Genomic DNA, 18,303 nt, shown 5'->3' on the forward strand with positions numbered 1-18,303 from the left:
TAACAAGCCATGGAAGGGTAAATTGGTATAAATCTTGGAAAGATGTGTATAGGTCTTAATTTTTTGTGACTTTTGACCCAGGGCTTTCTTTTACATCTAGGAATTTGTTTTCAGGCAGCGGGCCTGTGTATGAAGATGAGTGTGCAAAGATGCAGGTCACTCGGCTGTTTGCGAGGCAAAGCCAGCAGGCCAAGGTCACTGGCTTCAGGGTTTTAGCTTGCAAGTGAACATTTCAACAATTTGGAAAGCTAGAGAAGATAGTCTAAAGATATCCATGTTCCAGCCATCTTAACATGCTTCCATGTTTGTCTCATATACATATTTTTGTCTTTTTAGGGCCACGGCCAAAGCACATGGAGGTTCCCAGGCTAGGGGTCCAACTGGAGCTACAGCTGCCAGCCTACACTACAGCCACAGCAATGCCAGTGTTGCAGAAACCGCAAAAACCGTGGCAACGGAAGGAGACAAACAGCACTCGGAGATATGGAAAAGCAAGGTTTATTCAGCACCAGTGCGGGCTCAGAGGAGTCACCTCCAGAGTCTGAGCACCAGGTCTTTGTTCTCAGTAACTTTTATACACTACGAGGTCGTGATTTTCCCATATAAGCATCCCGGACCTCCCCCATCCCCAAGCAGACAGCGTTCCTCCCTAAGAAACTGAGCAAGCAAGGTTACAGAAGCAGAACTGATAAGCAATGCTGGGTACCTGATTAGCAGAGCTGCTGGCTTGGACCGAGGGCACACAGTTGTTACATTATTACAAGAAGGGTGGCATAGTGATGAGCACAGCTGGAAAGGCTTGTAGCTGCCTTCTTAGCCAAGGAGGGGGGGGTTGTTCTTTAGTTAAAACTCCATTTCACCAGGTTGGAGCTGCATCTTTGACCAACACCACAGCTCATGGCAACGCCGGATCCTTAACCCACTCAGTGGGGCCAGGGATGGAACCCACGTCCTCATGGATGCTAGTCGGGTTTATTAATTGCTGAACCACGACGGGAACTCCTTGTCTCATATTTTTGAAATTATTAAGTAACTAAAACAGAGACAGAGAGGTATAGCCCCTCAGTACCACTTTCTGGATCTCCTCTTGTCTCTCCCTCCCTAGAGATGGCCACTGGCCTGACCTGGGTGGTGATCCATCCTGCATGTTTCTTTTTCCTTCAGTGAAACATATTTATAAGCAATAATACACTGTTTTATTTTACACAGTCTTATTTAGTTTTACATAAATGCTATCGAGCTATATAGAGTCGCTGACACTTGCCTTTATTTTCCGCTCAACCTTATTTGTGGGTTTTTCCCACGCTGATGATGTGGCCGTCTTTTTTGACCATGGTTTGGTATTCCATAGGATGACTGCATTGTGAATGCATAGGATGACTGCAGGATTTATTCACGCGGCTGAAGCATATTGAGTTGTTGACACATTTGTGAAACACATTTGCTGCTGCGGTAACCATTGTGGGCGAGTTGCTTTGTGCATGTTGGCAGTTCTCCAGGGGCTGTGCCTGGTGCCTAGGAGTGCATGTGCTGGACCATGGGAAGAACCTCCTTAACTCTAATAGCTATCTCCACATTTTCCTCCAAAGTGAGATACCACTTGTCCCAGCAACAGCAAACAGTTCCAACAGCCCTACATCCTGGCCAATCTGATGGGAAGATAGCTACGTGGTTTTATTTTAGGTTTCCCAAGTGACCCGTGGGGTTGAATGATTTTTCAAATGTTTACTGGCCAACTGAGTTTTTTTTTCCTTCTCTGTGTATCGCCTCTCTATAACACTTATTGATTGAGACTGGGGAGTTAGTCCACTTAAAAAAAAATTTTTTTTTGGGGGGGAGGGGGAGTTTCCGTCGTGGCTCAGCGGAAAAGAATCTGACTAGTTAGTATCCATGAAGACACAGGTTCGATCCCTGGCCTCGCTCAGTGGATTAAAGGATCTGGTGTTTCTTAGATAGTCTTAATTTCTCGCAGAGCTCAGCTGGTGAGCTGTGTTGTAGGTCGCAGACTCAGCTTGTGTGGCTGTGGCTGTGGTGTAGGCCAGGCACTACAGCTCCGATTTGACCCCAAACCTGGGACCCTCCATGGGTGCCGTGGGTGCAGTCCTAAAAAAACAAAAAAACCCTTTGTGATTTGGAACGTTAGAGCTATAATTGACACATAACATTAAATTGGTTTCAGGTGTACAACGTAATGATTCGGTGTTTGCATAAGTTGTGAAATTATCACCTCAATTAGTCTAGTCCACATCTATCACCACACATAGTTATAATTTTTTCTTGTGATGAGAACTTTTAGGACGTACTCTCTTAGCAAACTTCAAATACGAGATACTGCATATAGTCATCAGGCTATACCGTATATTCCGTGACTTGTATTTATTTTATAACTGGAAGTTTGTACCTTTTTGCCCTCTTCACCCATTTTGCCTACCCCCACCCCCTGCCTTAAGCAACCACTGGTTCCATTCTCTGTTTCTAAGAGCTTGGTTTCTTGTTTTGTTGTTGGTTTATTTTTGTTTTAGATCTCACATGTAAGTGAGGGCATGTGGTAAGTCTCTCTCTGACTTATTTCCCTTAGCATAATGCCCTCCAGGTTCATTCATACTGTGGCGAAAGGCAAGATTTCCTTCTTTTTGTGGCTGGATAACATTCCATTGTGTGTATATACCACGTTTTTTGTATCCATTCATCCCTCAGGGGACACATCAGTTGTTTCCATACCTTGGCTATTGTGAATGATGGCTGCTGTAATGAACCTCAGGGTGCAGGTAATTCTCCGAGACAGCGATTCTGCTTCTTTCAGAAGTATAGAGAGAGGTGGGATTGCTAGAATATACGTAGGTCAGTTTTAGTGTTTTGGAGGCATGTCCACACTGTTTTGCACAGTGGCTGCTCCAGTTTACCTTCCCATCAATGTAACTGAGAAAGGGGCGTGGGGGTTCCCTTCTCCACACCCTCACCCACACTTATTATTTCTTGTCTTTTTGATAACAGCCATCGTCCATTTCTTTTTTTTGTCTTCTGTATATGTATATACTAGTTTGAAGATAATTGATATATTTATAATACTGTGATTTAAGTAAGTATGAACACAGTGTATCTCTCTGTTTGGTTTTCTGTTACGTCTTACCAAAGAATTATTATTTTTTTGCACAGTTATTGCATATAGATTTTATTGTATTTATCCCTAAGGGCCTTACAGTATTTGTTGTTTTAGTAATAGGGTCATTTTGAAGATTATGTTTTGTAATTATATAGAAACATAAACGATTTTAAAGCTTAATCTATCTTTTTTTTTTTTTTCTTTTTAGGGCCTCACCTGCAGCATATGGAGGTTCCCAGGCTAGGGTGGAATCAGAGCTACACCCACTGGCCTACACCACAGCCACAGCAATCCAGGATCCGAGCCTTGTCTGCAGCCTACACCACAGGTCACGGCAATGCTAGGTCCTTAACCCACTGAGTGATGCCAGAGATTCGAACCCGCAACCTCATGGCTCCTAGTTGGATTCATTTCCGCTGCGCCACGAAGGGAACTCCTTAAAGCTTAGTCTTGTAAACTGCTGAACTCTAATAATATTCTCTTATGTAGAATTTTCTGGAATTTTTCTATTTTAAATAATAAATATTTTGCTTTTCCCTTTTGAAGCCATATACCTTATACTTCCTTTTTTTTCTTCCCTCCTTTCCTCCTTCCTTCCTCCCTCCCTCTCTCTCTCTCTCCCTTTCTCTCTATTTCTCTCTTTCTTCCTTTCTTTCCTCTTTTCCTGTACTGGCCTGCACATCTGATGCAATGTTGCTTAACCATGATGATACGGGGCATTTTTGTCTTATTCTGATTTTTAAAGGGAAAGCGGATTATATTTTATCATAACTGTGAGGTTTGTTCTATTACTCAGGTCCAGGACACCCTCCGCCCTTTTTTGGTGGGTTACAGGGAAGTTTTTGTGTGCTTGTTTTCCATAAGTGGACATTGTTGGTTTTTACCTAAAGCTTTTTCCGCTTTGCCTTAGAATTCAATCATTTTTTTTCTTTATACATTGTGAGCTGATATTATGAAGTGCCCATGCTTATAGCCTCCTGGTACATCATCTTTTTATCATCTTTGTCTTTTTTTTTTTTTTTTTTTTTTGTCTTTTGCTATTTCTTTGGGCCGCTCCTGTGGCATATGGAGGTTCCCAGGCTAGGGGTCCAATCGGAGCTGTAGCCACCGGCCTACGCCAGAGCCACAGCAACTCTGGATCCGAGCCGCGTCTGCAACCTACACCACAGCTCAGGGCAACGCCGGATCGTTAACCCACTGAGCAAGGGCAGGGACCGAACCCGCAACCTCATGGCTCCTAGTGGATTCGTTAACCACTGCGCCACGACGGGAACTCCCATCTTTGTCTTTAATAATGACTTTTTTCCTGAAGATCTATTTTGTCTGATAGCAGTATAATCAGCTTTCTCTCGGTTTTCATTTGGCTTTTCCTTTGTTTCCCTTGCAGTCTTTATATCTGTGTTTTAGACCTATCTCAAACATTGCTGGATGTGTGTCTTCCACTCTGATAATCTCTTTCTTTTTACTGTTGATTTTCAGTGTTTGGATTTTTGCTCTCTTATTTTATACTCTTTGCCCTGCTTTTTTTATGCTTTCTCCTGGGTCAATCAAGTTTTTTTGTTTTGGTTTTGTTTGGTTTGGTCTTTTTAGGGCTGCATCTGCAGCACATGCAGGTTCCCAGGCTAGGAGTTGAATTGGAGGTATAGCTGCTGACCTACGCCACAGCCACAGCAACACCAGATATAAGCCGTATCTGGAGTTCCCGTCGTGGCGCAGTGGTTAACGAATCCGACTAGGAACCATGAGGTTGCGGGTTCGATCCCTGCCCTTGCTCAGTGGGTTAACGATCCGGCGTTGCCGTGAGCTGTGGTGTAGGTTGCAGACGCGGCTCGGATCCCGCATTGCTGTGGCTCTAGTGTAGGCCGGTGGCTACAGCTCTGATTCAACCCCTAGCCTGGGAACCTCCATATGCCTCGGGAGCGGCCCAAGAAATAGCAACAATAACAACAACAACAACAACAACAACAAAAGACAAAAAAAAGACAAAAAAGACAAAAAAAAAAAAAAAAAAAAAAAAAATAAGCCGTATCTGCGACCTACACCACAGCTCACGGCAATGCCGGATTGTTAACCCACTGAGCAAGGCCAGGGATCGAATCCACAACCTCATGGTTCCTAGTCGGATTCATTAACCACTGAGCCACGACGGGAACTCCTGAAGGCTTGTCTTTTTAGATAAGTTTGTGCGTCTTTCTGCCAGGAACTCCAGGCACTGTACTGAGACTCACATCTGGGTCAGGTTTTCAGCTTGGGAGTTCCTGGACCATGTCAATTTGATCCTGGGATCATGTCAATTTGATGCTGAAATGTGCCTGAGCGCAGGCCCATAGCTACAAATTCTAGAGAAAGACTTAATTTTCCCACCGCCCACCAAGACAGGTGGAGACAGACAAGCTGCTTATCTTCTCCAGCGGTGGCTGGATTTTTTCGGTCTGCCCCTCGGAAGGTGGTTCCCTTCCTCCCAGGGCCTCAGCCCTGCGCAGAGGTCTTGCGGCAGCTCTCTGCGGGGGCCAGACCCAAAGCCTTGTTTCCTGTTCCTGCCACTTGCCACTCACCCCAGCCTGGAGGTGGGGGGTGGCAGACCGACTGGCCCCCACAGGCCCTCGCTGCTTCCTGTTCCCTAGGGCCTCTCTTCCTCCCGGATTCTTGGAGGCCCTCCTTACTCTCCTCCCAGTTTAGCTGGGCATTTAAAGAACACTTATCATATTTAACACAGATATTTTTATGATGGGTGGATTTTCAGGTTATCTAGTGGGAAAAAACAACCCCTGGAAATGGCAATCCTTAAGTGCCTTTTCTGCCATAACATGCTAATTTGGCATCTTCCGTTATTTATTTCTTGGGAATGTTCATCTTCCTCTCCTGGGGTGGTGAGGGGAGTGGTGGGGTGTGAGGTGTATGTGGGGGAGGGGACGGGGGGACCCAAGGTTTCCCAGACTGTTGGGGCAGGTGGCATGACGTGAGCAGCAATGGGCTGAGCTTCCTTACCCAGGTGTGTCTCAGGCTGCCGGTCACAGAGCCTGGGTCTCAGCGTGAGGGTGACAGTCCTCTTCTGTGTCATTGGCTGCCTCTTTTAGCAGGAATTCGTTTAGCAGATGATGTTGAGAATTAGGCTCCCAAGAACTGGAGGTTGGGAAGAGGGTAGATATGTGTGGTGTGTGGTGTGTGTGTGTGTGTGTATGTGGTGTGTGTGTGTACATGTGGTGTGTGTGTGTATATGTGGTGTGTGTGTATGTGATGAGTGTGGTGTGTGATGTGTGTGGTATGTGTGCATGTAGTGTGTGCTTTGTGTGTTGTATGTGTGTGTGCTGCATGTGTGTATATGGTGTGTGTGGTGTGTATATGATGTGTATGTGGTGTGTGTATATGTAGTGTGTATGTGATGTGTGGAGTGTGTGGTGTGTATGGTGTGTGGTGTGTGTTGTATGTATGTGTTGTGTGTGATGTTTGTGTATGTTGTGTGTGGTGTACATGTGCTCTGTGTGTGTTTTGTGTGTTGTGTGTGTGTGCTCTGTGTGTATTGTGTATATGTTGTGTGTGGTGTATGTGTGCTCTCTCTGTGTGTGTTGTGTGTTGTGTGTAGTGTGTGTGCTCTGTGTGTGTTGTGTGTGTATCGTATGTTGTATGTTGTATGTGTGTGTATTGTGTGTGTATGTTGTGTGCGGTGTACGTGTGCTCTGTGTGTGTTGTGTGTATATGTTGTGTGGGTTGTGTGTGTGCTCTGTGTGTGGTGTGTGTGTTGTGTGTTGTGTGTGTATGTTGTGTGCGGTGTACGTGTGCTCTTTGTGTGTTTTGTGTGGTGTGTGTTGTGTGTGCGTGTGCTGTGTGTGTTGTGTGTATGTTGTGTGTGGTGTATGTGTGTTGTGTGTGGTGTGTGTGTTGTACACGTGTGGTGTGTGTGTTGTACACGTGTGCTGTGCGTGTAGGGACGGGGAGGAGTCAGGGCACAGCAGTGGTTGGAAGGGTCTCCGGGAACAGCACTAGAATCTAACCCTCCGGCCACCGTTTTACAAAGGCCTGGACCTGCGACCAGGCTCCTCATCTTTGACTGGTCCATTCAGTGGCCAGGACCGCACTGACTGTTTCGTCAGGGGCTGGGACCGGATCGTTCCTACCTAGAGGGGGCAGGAAGCATTAGTTCTCTCCTTCCTCTAAGTACGGCTGCTGAATTGGCTCAGATTGGTATGTTTTCCAAAATTCCCTGGCATCTGGCCCTGGAGACCAGATCCAGGCATTTCTGCTCATCTGGTCTGGGTTTCTCCCTGGCCTGGACCGGCCCTGGCCAACCAGGCCCTCTTGCCCTCCGCGGTCGTGTGGGGCACGCTCCGTGGGCAGGACCAGGGCCTGGTGTGGGGGCGCTTGGTGGGCAAGGCAGCTCAGTATGGCAGCTTCTGGGAGGTCTCCCACCAAACCATTCAAAGCTTTATCGCCTTGGAGGTATATCTAATACCATTTCCGCTCATTGTTTCCTCTGGGTAATTGAGAGGAGGCCAATCCCCTGTTGTGGCAGCTTGAATCTATTGTGGTGGGAAGGGGGGGGCTGATGGACGTCACAGCTTGGGCTTTATCTCCCCATCCACAGGGAGTCCGCAGCCCTGGGTCACTCACCAGGCAGCAGTTCCTGGGGAGCATGGCCTAGGGCTGCTGCACTACCGCGGAGGCTGAGTTTCCCAAGGGGCCTCGGAGACACGGCAGCCGCAGCCCCTCTGCAGGAGAAGGTATGGTCTTTTGGAAGGGGGGCTGGCTCACTGAGGGATGAAGATGAGGGACAATCCCTACTCCTGGGGAGCTGGGGAGCTGGGGTTCTCCGTCCCTGGACTAGTTTGGAGGGTGACTCAGCCAGGGACCATCCTAACGCCACCTCCTCTGCCTGCCTCTGGGGGTCCTGCACCTGCTGTGCCCGTGCTTGGGCTTCACTGCTTGTTATGTTTGACCAGACAGGGCTGGAACTAGCTCTGCCCTGACTTCTGGGTACCTTTTGGGAACAGCCTGATGTACCGGTGTGTCGGGAGGGGAGACGCACCTGCTCTGAGACCCAGACCTGGCCAAATCAGACATCAGAGTGTCCCTTCCACGGATGGGTAATGGATGGGGTTTGCCTCTACCTTGTTCAGCTGGATAGGGCATCGGGTAGGAAAGGATTCCCCTGTCCCCCTGCAGGGAATCTCAGGTGGCAGACTTTGCACTTAATTTAGCAGGTTTCCAGAGGAGTTGGCTGTGGCAGGGGTCCTAAGGGACTGTGCTCTGCCAGCCAGGGTCAGTTGTCCCTTTCAGGGAGGAGAGGTGGGGACACACTGCAGGGAATGTACCCAGGGCCCTTTTCTTCTATCAGATCAACTTAGCAAATGATGCCTGAGCACCTCCTGGGTACTGGGCACTGTGTGAGGTGCTGGGATGGGGATGGGAGAGCAGTTCATGTACATTGTGGGGGACTGGCCAGCAAGCGTGGTTCCTGAGTTCTCAAAGCCTGGTGCCCAGGGCAGGGGCAAAAGTGTGAGGCAATTCCTACTCCCCAGTTGGCTGCCAAGCATAGGAAGAAGGAAGAGGAGGAAGGAATTAGGTGCCCGAGGCTATTAGCTGCAGTGGGAGCTCAGGGAATGACGGAGGCCAGGCTAGGGGCTGGGGTCACGTGCAGGAGACGGAGGAGCTTTCCTCTCTCTCTCCCGGCCTCTGCAGTCTATCTTTAAGGGCAAATAGGACTCAGTCTTATCTCTTGCTTAAAAAAAATTCTTGGGAGTTCCTGCTGTGGCTCAGTGGTAACCAACCTGACTAGTATCCATGAGGATATGAGTTTGATCCCTGACCTCGCTCAGTGGGTTAAGGATCTGGCATTGCCGCGAGCTGGGGTGTAGGTTGCAGACACGGCTTGGATCCCTCATTGCTGTAGCTGTGCTGTAGCATGGCAGCTGCAGTTCTGATTCAACCCTTAGCCTGGGAACTGCATATGCTGCATGAATGGCCCTAAAAAGCCAAAAAAAAAAAAAATCTTGGAGTTCCCTTGTGGTGCAATGGGTCAAGGATCTAGCATTGTTGCTGCAGCAGCATGGGTTCAATCCCTAGCCTGGGAATTTCCACATGCCATGGGTGAGGCCTCAATAAATAAATAACAAGCAAGCAAGCAATCAAAAAAAAAAAAAGAAAGAAAATTCTCTCTGCTTCAGGTGTTGCCAGTAATACATACCAGCAGCCCCTGTGTGGGCAGGGATCACCAGTTCATTTCTCTGCTTCTCTGCAGATGGTTCCTGTCAGGCTTGCGAGGGTGCTGCTTGCCCTGGCCCTCACCTTGCCAGGTAGGTATCGAAGTACTGCCACCCTTCACTGCTGCCTCAGGGCCATTGGGATGACCCCTTTCAGGGATCAGCAGGTGTATCTGGAGCTCGCCTGTGTGGCCAGCCCCATAATAGGATCGTGTCAGGGCTGCCGGCGTCACTGCTTGCCTGGTTAATTCCTCTTACGTAGGTTCTGCAGGGCCCTCTACCCCTGACTTGTGTTTCTCAAGGAGCAGGTGCCTGCAGATGTGCTCACTGGTTGAGGAGTTAAGCAACCCAAGGACCACACAGAACTGTCCTGGGTGATGAGGATTTAAGATGGGGAGGACGGAATCCAAGACTTGGGCCGATTATTCATCTTTGAAGGGATTGTGGAGGTCATTTAGTTGTACAGATGTGCATTCCATAGTACAGATGAAGAGACTGAGGGTCAGAGAGGAACCATAACTGCTCCAAAGTCACACAGAACCAAGTACAGAGGTCAGTTCTCCTGGGTTGCAGGCCAGCTCTTCTTCACGGCACAGCAAGCCTTCCTTGCCTCAGAGAGATGCTGTGGCAAGACGGACCCTTTTTTGACTCTGGTCTGACCCCAGTCTCCACTTAGACCACGAGGTCAGCAGCACCCAGCCTGCTGCTCACAGGGTAGTCTGGGGAAACATGTGCTTTCGTCACACCCTCTGCATCTTCCTACTAAGTGGGTCCTGTGCCAGGGGATCCAGAAAACTTACAGATGGACTCTGCTGTTTCCCACCTGCCAACACACACACACACACACACACACACACACACACACACACAGATGGTATGAGGGTGGCAGGAGTGTCCCTTTGGAGTTAGCATATGACCTGCAAGAGTTAACACATCATAGAGTCTATGTGTCAGGTGCACAGGTGATCTGTTTAGGATTTAATATTTTCAAGATAATCTAGTAGACGAATGTACAAGGATGCTCATTATAATCTATTTACACATCAGAAAACTGGAAAATGCTAGAACCTAACAATACATTTAGGGTGCTACACCAACTACATTTAGGTGCAGATGTAATGCAAGCCACTAAAACATCATGTTTTGGAAATATGGCATGATAAATTCTTCACAGTATATTGAGAAACAAATAGGTTGTAAATAATTTGCACAATGTGATAACACATTTGCAAAAAAATCTGCAATCGTGTGTATACTGTAAAATAGAAATCAAAGATAAACACTAAAATGATAACTCTAGTTATTGCTGAATGTAGGTTACAGATGATTTTAACTTTTTATTATTCTTCCATATTCTCCAAATATTCTATGGTGAGCATGCAATACATTTAAAATCAGTGACTATATGTCATGAAAATGCATAGATTTCTTGAAAAACAGTTCCTCTATTATTGCTGAGTCCTGGGTCTTATTTGGGGGCTGAAAGCAACAGCTTTAGTGTGTTTAGGATGGAAAGTATGTTCCCGAAGCCCGATTTCTCACGGACAGGCAGCCTCATTTCTACGAGGCTGAATAGTTAGGGCTGGTGGTCCCAGGTGTGCTCACGAGTGGCCTCTCCCTCCAGGGGCCCTCTGTGGAGAAGAGACGCTTGGCAAATCTTCGATGGCCCGATGTAGCCTCTTCGGAAGCAATTTCATCAACACCTTTGATCAGAGCATGTACAGCTTTGCAGGAAGCTGCAGTTACCTCCTGGCTGGGGACTGCCAGAAACACTCCTTCTCCATCATCGGTGAGTCCGGCCTGGGAGGGGAGGAATCCAGAGCAGGGGCCTTGGAGCTCAGCCCTGGCATGTGGGGGCCACGGGGCTTGGGGAAGTTTCCTATTCTTAGGATGGTGCCTGAGTGGAGAGCATGGAGGGGAATGGCCTCTTTAGACATGGGGATCCCTCCAGCTTCCCCCGGGTCTCTTTCCGGGGGACCCTGGTGGATGGAGAGAGTCCTTGTGTTTCTTCATCAATCGTGTCCCTTGCTCTGGGTCGAGGAAATGCTCTCGACTCTTCAGAGCATCCAAAGAAATGATGACCCAGAAAGTGCTTTGTAACAACCGAAGCCTATAGTGAAGGGAGGGCTGGTTGCATCTTGTTGCTGGAATTCAGAGTTATCCAGCTTCCTGGATGCACCAGGCAAAGCCCTGGTACCATATGTCTGTGTTGTCCTGCACCCCTGCCAGCAGCTCTGAGATGTAGGGACAGATACAGTCCCCTTGCTTCACACAGAGCTGTAGCCCAAGGAGGCTGCTGCTCTGTGTGAAGATAATAAAGGAAGAGCTGGAGCTTGATCCTGGGCTCTTCAGGCAGAAGGACCTTTCTTGTATATGAAGGAAAGGGGACACTTTCCACGGCTGGGAGGGGGGCTGCTGACAGCCATGGAATATTATGCTTTGGCGATCTTTGCACTCTATGAGATGTGCGTGGTATGGGAGGGAGGGTATAAAACCTGGGCAAAGGCGGGGGCCTCAGCCTCGGGGGAAGGGGTTTGACATCAGACAGACCCATCCTGTGCCAGCAAAGTTTTTCATGACAATTGTCACAAGGACAGTGAGGAAGACTTCATTCAAGAGGGACCACTTGCCGTGGGGGTTTTGCAGTCGAGCCAAGAGATGGGGGTCCCGGGTTGAATATAACAAGGACAAGTGGATCCTTGTTAATAATTAAGGATCCGGGTGTGGGGCACTGGATGGAAAATTCCTGAGAGGAAACCTCAGGGAAAAGGGGGATTCTGGCTCAACCAATGTGACAAGACTCTTGCTGAAGGCAGACCTGGGTGATGCGAGGTCCAGGGTGGGTTGTGGGCCTATGATTGGATGCTGGGGGTAGAGGATTTTCTATACACTGGACTAAGCAGGCCAAGGACAGAGTCTGGGTGGGGACCTAACCAAGCAGAGGGCTCAGAGGAGACTGAGTCAGGTTGGGTCAAGGAGACTTGGGCAAGAAAGTCTTTGCTAACACCCAGGGTGCTCCAGGCCGTTCTTCCATCAGTCGGGAAGAATGGAAGCAGCGGCCTCCATGTGCCCAGTGCTGGGCGGGCTCTGCCTGGTGGCCAAGTGAGGTGACAATTGGCCTTACCTATGGGTCCCCCTGCTTCTTCTTCTTCTTCTTTTTTTTTTTTTTTTCGGTCTTTTTTGTCTTTTTAGGGCTGCACCCATGGCATATGGAGGTTCCCAGGCTAGGGGTCCAATCAGAGCAGTAGCCACCAGCCTACACCACAGCCACAGCAACGTGGGATCCAAGCCTCATCTTTGACCTACACCACAGCTCACGGCAACAGCGGATCCTTAACCCACTGAGCAAGGGCAGAGATTGAATCCGTGTCCTCATGGATGCTGGTCAGGTTTGTTAACCACTGAGACACAACGGGAACTCAACCCCCCATCCTCCCCACTGCCCCACTCTTTGTCTGCCCCTTTCCTGCCCCACCCACCTCTGCTGGAAAACCTATGCCAGTCTGACTTCAGTGGTCTGAACTTTGCCGAAATGCCCTTCTCTCTACTCTTCCATGAATCCCTGAAGGACCAGTTCCATGTCACACTGGGCTATGTGTCCTGGCTCTTAGCTTGGGAAATATAACGGGTCTCCATCAATGCCTAAGGGGGGCTGCACAAGGCAGGTGCCCTGTTGTACCCAAGAGCTGGGTCATGAAGAGCGTGGTGAGCAAGGCCTTGGGGGAGGGGGTTGTGCTGGGGCAGAGAGGATGGGCGGTGGGAAGGTGTGTGCAGTGGGCACAGCAGGAGCACAGGGAAGAGTCTGGAAGGAGTGTGTGTTTGTTCAGTCAGCCCAGCCGGGAGATCACCCTGGCAGTAGCCGTGGTCCCCTAACCCTAGGGCGCACCAGGCTCACCTGGAGGGCTGGTTAAACAAATCCGTGGCTCAGTGGTTAACAAATCCGACTAGGAACCATGAGGTTTTGGGTTCGATCCCTGGCCTTGCTCAGTAGGTTAAGGATCCAGCATTGCCGTGAGCTGTGGTGTAGGTCGTAGGTGCAGCAGGATCTGGCGTTGCTGTGGCTGTGGTGTAGGCCGGCAGCTACAGCTCCAATTGGTCTCCTAGCCCAGGAACCTCCATATGCTGCGGGAGCGGCCCAAGAAATGGAAAAAAGACCAAAAAAAAAAAAAAAAAAACCAAAAAAACAAAAAAAACCCCAAATCCCTGGCGTCCACCCCCCTACCCTGCAGGGTTTCTGAGTCAGTGGATCTGGAGCGGGGCCCGAAATGCTCATTCCTAACAAGTTGCCAGTGGATGCTGCTGCTGTTGGTTTTGGGCCCAAACTTTGAGAAGCACAGGACTGGGGAGCAAGGGGGTGTAAGTCTAGGTCATGGGGTGAGGCTGACGGAACAGGACCTTGCTGTCTGATGGGGACATTTGTTTCTCTATCTCTCTCTTCTTTTTGGTGGGGGGTGCACCCGAGGCATGTGGAAGTTCTTAGGCCAGGGATGAAACTTGTGCCATAGCAGTGGCAACCACAGGTCCTTAACCACTAGGCCACCAGGGAACTCATGGAAATTGGTTTCTTGATTCAGCAGGCAGTGAGGGGCTAGGGTAGAGCCTTGTGCTGCAGGAAGGGTTAAGAGGAAATTGGTTCTTTGCCAAGATGCTCCTGAGAGGGAGAGAGGCGGGAGGCAGGATGGTCTTGGCCACGGTAACCAGGCCGGAGATGAACAGGACCAGGGACACCTGTAGGGTGTGATGAATTGAGGACGTCATCCTCAAGCCTGACCTTGGGGACCCACCTTGCTTCAGAGGCAGCAGTGGAGAGAGAAGCACCCCCTCTCCTTCTCGGGGAAGCTGAAGGCCCAGGTCCTCCCCCCTCAGGTGGTCCCAATGTTTATTGAAGTGGATTTCTCCACCTTAAAAATCACAGTGCATTTTTTTTTTTTATTATTATTATTTTCCCACTGTACAGCAAGGGGGTCAGGTCATCCTTAGATGTATACAACACAGTGCATTTGTAACAGCATGGATGGACCTTGCGGGCATTATGCTGAATGAAATAAGTCAGATGGAGAAAGACAGATACTGGAAAATCCCTTAAAAGACAAACAAAACAGGAGTTCCCGTCGTGCTTCAGGGGAAACAAATCTGCCTGGCATCCATGAGGACGCAGGTTTGATCCCTGGCTTCGTTCAGTGCGTTAAGGATCTGAATGGACCCTTAGCCTGGGAACCTCCACATGCTTTGGGTGCAGCCCTAAAAAGACCAAAAATAAGTAAGTAAGTAAATAAATAAATAAACTACACCCGTGGAAAAAGAGATCAGATGTGTGGTGACCGGAGGTGGAGGATGTTGGAGGGGGGCGTGAATGAAGGTGGTTCAAAGGTACCAGCTTCCAACTGTAAGATAAGTAGGTACTGGGACAAAATATACAACATGAGAAACATAATTGACACCGCTGTGTGGTACATTTGGAAGTTTTTGAAAGGGTAGCTCCTAAACATTCTCATCCCGAGGAAAAATTGTTTTTCTTTTTTTCTTTTTCCTTATACCTACATTAAAAAAAATCACAGTGGGGATGGGAGAGACCCTCTGCCTGAGACAGCTCTGGAGTGTCCGTGACAATGGAGGGTTGGGAGTGACAACCTTTTACAACTGCCCCTGTGGCATATGGATGTTCCTGTGGCCAGAGGTCGAATTGGAGTTGCAGCCGCTGACCGGCCGACACCACAGCCGGATCCTAAACCACTGAACGAGGCCAGGGGTTGAACCGGCATCCTCACAGAGGCATCATCAGGTCCTTAACTTGCTAAGCCACAAGGGAACTCCCAAGGGGGAGATTAGAAAGAAGAACATAGTGACACCTTCCTGACCCTGTGGCTATGGGGTTTCTAGGGAGGGGGACCATATGGAGACACCGGGGGGCTCTGCAGGGGGTGTCATCTTGACCCCCCCAGTCTGTTTTAGTTCAGCTCTGCTGTCACTCCTTACCCTGGAGATGGGTTTGTACGCAACACATAATGAAACCTGAGTCCCAGGCACAGGGTTCAGGGAGGGACCAGGGAGGGAGGCAGCATGCTGGGAAAGCCCCCTCCCCTGCTTAAACCCAATTCTGGACTCCTTCTTCAACACCCTTCCCTGGTCAGTGGGGTAATGCAAGCTATGCTGGTGCCCCCCCGGGATGTCACTGTCACCTCCTCCAGGAAGCCCTCCTTGACCACTCCAGCCCTGTCCAGCTCTGGGCTCACCATCGTGTGCTATTAGCTGTTTTTCATCCCATAGAACTCGATGGCTCTGCCCCGGCAGGAAACAGAGGCATAGGAAGAGCCAGAGTTGAGGCCAGAGGACCCTTGCTGTTGCGTCTTCTCTGAGAGCCCTCACTCAGGTCACACAGTGTCACCCAGCCTCCGTTTCCTCATCTTTAAAGTGGAGCCTGCGAGGCTTGAGGGAGACATGCTACTTATAAGTGGGAGGTGTGACCCAAAGCTTGGTGAGTGGTAGCAGCCACCTGAACCCAGGATGCCCACTTGTTGGAGGTGAACGTGGTGGAGATGGGGGCTGCTGGGCACTTGGGGGCCTGTCTATCAAGGTCAGGGTAATACTAATGACCCGCCCCTGCACCCCATCCCACACATCGACGTGGGTTGGCGTCAGAAGGCTGGCCTCTCTGGCATCCTCCTCTGGGTCTTAGGGGGCCAGGAGCGCTGGAGGGGCTGAGTGATGAGGCCCCTCTAGTTCAGAGCACCTACCTGGGACCCCACATATCCTCCTTTCCTGACAACAACTTGCTCTTGTCAGGTGTCAATTGTCTTTTTTTTTTTGGTCTTTCCTAGGGCTGTGCCCGCGGCATATGGAGGTTCCCAGGCTAGGGGTCCAATTGGAGCCGTAGCCGCCGGCCTACACCACAGCCACAGCAACGTGGGATCCGAGCCACGTCTGTGACCCACACCACGGCTCACGGCAATGGCAGATCCTTAACCCACTGAGCGAGGCCAGGGATTGAACCCGCAACCTCATGGTTCCTAGTCGGGTTCGTTAACCACTGCGCCACGATGGGAATTCCTAGGGAACTGGCCTAGGTCAGGCTATGGATCAATCACATTTCAGTACAGATGGGTTTATTTGCCACCAAAATTGTGCCGCTAACATCAGAGAACATGAGCGGCTACTTTTTCTGTTTTTGGTGGGGGGAGGGGGTGGGGGCCGGAGAGGCGTAATCTGAGGAGCTGGGCTGGGGAGGGTGGGCTGGCACCGCTGCGCTGGGTCACGGGAAGGGGCCCCTCACCCCTGGACACTGTGGGTCCATCCTGTAGGCACGGCCGTGCCCTCCCACACACCTCTGTCCCATTGTTCTCCGATGACATCCTGTTTTCTCGCTTCTAAATCCCAAATTCCTGTTCCTTTCCAGGGGCCCTTGTTCACATCCTGGGTAAAGTGTTTGTATCCCAGTTTGCAGGGCCACCTGGTGCAAAGGGGAGGCCCCTTTCCTTGATGCTGGCTCCAGTCAGGCAGGCTCCAGGGCCCCAAGTCAATGCTCCCAGCCCACCAGCACAGGGACCCGGGAGAGACCACGGGAATCCTGGTGGCCTCTGAGCCTCACTGTGGGATCTGGCTCCCAAACCAGCCCAGAGAGGGCCAAGGACAAGCAGCAAGGCTCTGAGTCATTTCCCCAACCTGAGCTTCTGTCTCCACATCTGCACACAGTCAGGTCAGACCGGATCTCCGTTTCATAGCTTTTGGATGCGGGTCACCTGCATCAGATCTCGGGGTGGAGGGAGGCGTGTTTATTAGAAATGCTGATGAGTGAGTCCCACACTCGAGTCAGAAAAAGCACGGGGGGCTGACTGCCAGCCACCCACTTCTCCACAGGCTGCTCCTTGCTCATCTGGGCCAGGCTTTGCTTCCTCACTTAAAGCCCTGGACCCTGAGTCCAGGAGCCAGACAGGAGACGGGGTGACAGGCACAGCTTCCCTGGCTCACCTCTGGGGATGGACACCTGGCCCACCTTCTGGCGGCACAGGAAGTGCAGACCTGCAGGTCTGCTGACTCTGTGTCCCCCTCCCTGTCCTGGGCTCACTGGCAGTTTCTTTTTCTTTTTAGGGCGGCAGGTGCAGCATATGGAGGTTCCCAGGCTAGGGGGCAAATTGAGCTACAGCTGCCAGCCTACACCACAGCCACAGCAATACCAGATCCAAGCCGCGTCTGCGACCTACACCACAGCTCACGGCAGCGCTGGATCCTTAACCCACTGAGCCAGGCCAGGGATCGAACCCGCAACCTCATGGTTCCTAGTTGGATTCGTTTCCACTGAGCCACGATGGGAACTGCCACTGGTGGTTTCTAATAGTTCCTCTTCCCAAGGGCTACACAGATGCCCTCCCAAGTTCTGCAGGGAGAGAAGGAAGCAAATAAAACTGAAGGCTGATGGAGAGTTGTCCCCTCCCATTCATGGGTTAACTGAATCTGAACACTCAGATGCCCCGTCAGGCAGCTTTGTGTTCCAAAGGGAGGCTTGAACTTGGAGCTTTGGCCCTGGTGTGGGCTCTGCCCTGTGTTAGCAGGGTAAACCAAGAGTTCTTCAGAGGACAATTGGTAGTGTCAATTTTGGGATGTCACTGCTGGCATCTGGCGGGTAGAAGCCACCCTATGGGCTCAGTGTGGCCCCCATAATGGAGAATTATCTGGCCCCCGATGTCAATAGCACCAAGGTGGACAGTTTCCATTGTGGCTCAGCGGTTAACGAGTCTGACTAGCATTCGTGAAGTTGGCTTCACTAAGTGGATTAAGGATTCAGCGTTGCGGTGAGCTGTGATGTAGGTTGAAGGCATGGCTTAGATCCTGAGTTGTTGTGGCTGTGGCTGTGGTGTAGGCTGGAAGCTGTAGCTCCGATTAGACTCCTAGCCTGGGAACCTCCATATGCCACGGGTCAGCCCTAAAAAGACAAAAAGGCAAAAAGGCAAAAAAAAAAAAAAAAAAAAAAATAGCGCCAAGGCGGATAAAGCTGGTTGTAAACTTGGG

At 50.1% G+C, this 18,303-nt stretch overlaps 1 protein-coding gene across 2 annotated transcripts in view; it reads left to right on the top strand.

The window, feature by feature from the left end:
- Nucleotides 6,778–18,303, top strand: part of VWF (von Willebrand factor) — a 139,312-nt gene continuing 127,786 nt past the window's right edge. Inside the window, exons 1-4 of one of the 2 annotated variants that reach the window (XM_021091196.1) lie at nucleotides 6,778–6,782; nucleotides 7,690–7,821; nucleotides 9,339–9,393; nucleotides 10,925–11,089. In XM_021091196.1, coding sequence (XP_020946855.1) covers nucleotides 9,339–9,393; nucleotides 10,925–11,089 — 220 coding nt within the window. In that variant the 5' untranslated portion in view covers nucleotides 6,778–6,782; nucleotides 7,690–7,821. 2 annotated transcript variants of the gene reach the window in all.

Source organism: Sus scrofa, chromosome 5, assembly GCF_000003025.6.
Source record: "Sus scrofa isolate TJ Tabasco breed Duroc chromosome 5, Sscrofa11.1, whole genome shotgun sequence".
NCBI lineage: Eukaryota > Metazoa > Chordata > Mammalia > Artiodactyla > Suidae > Sus > Sus scrofa.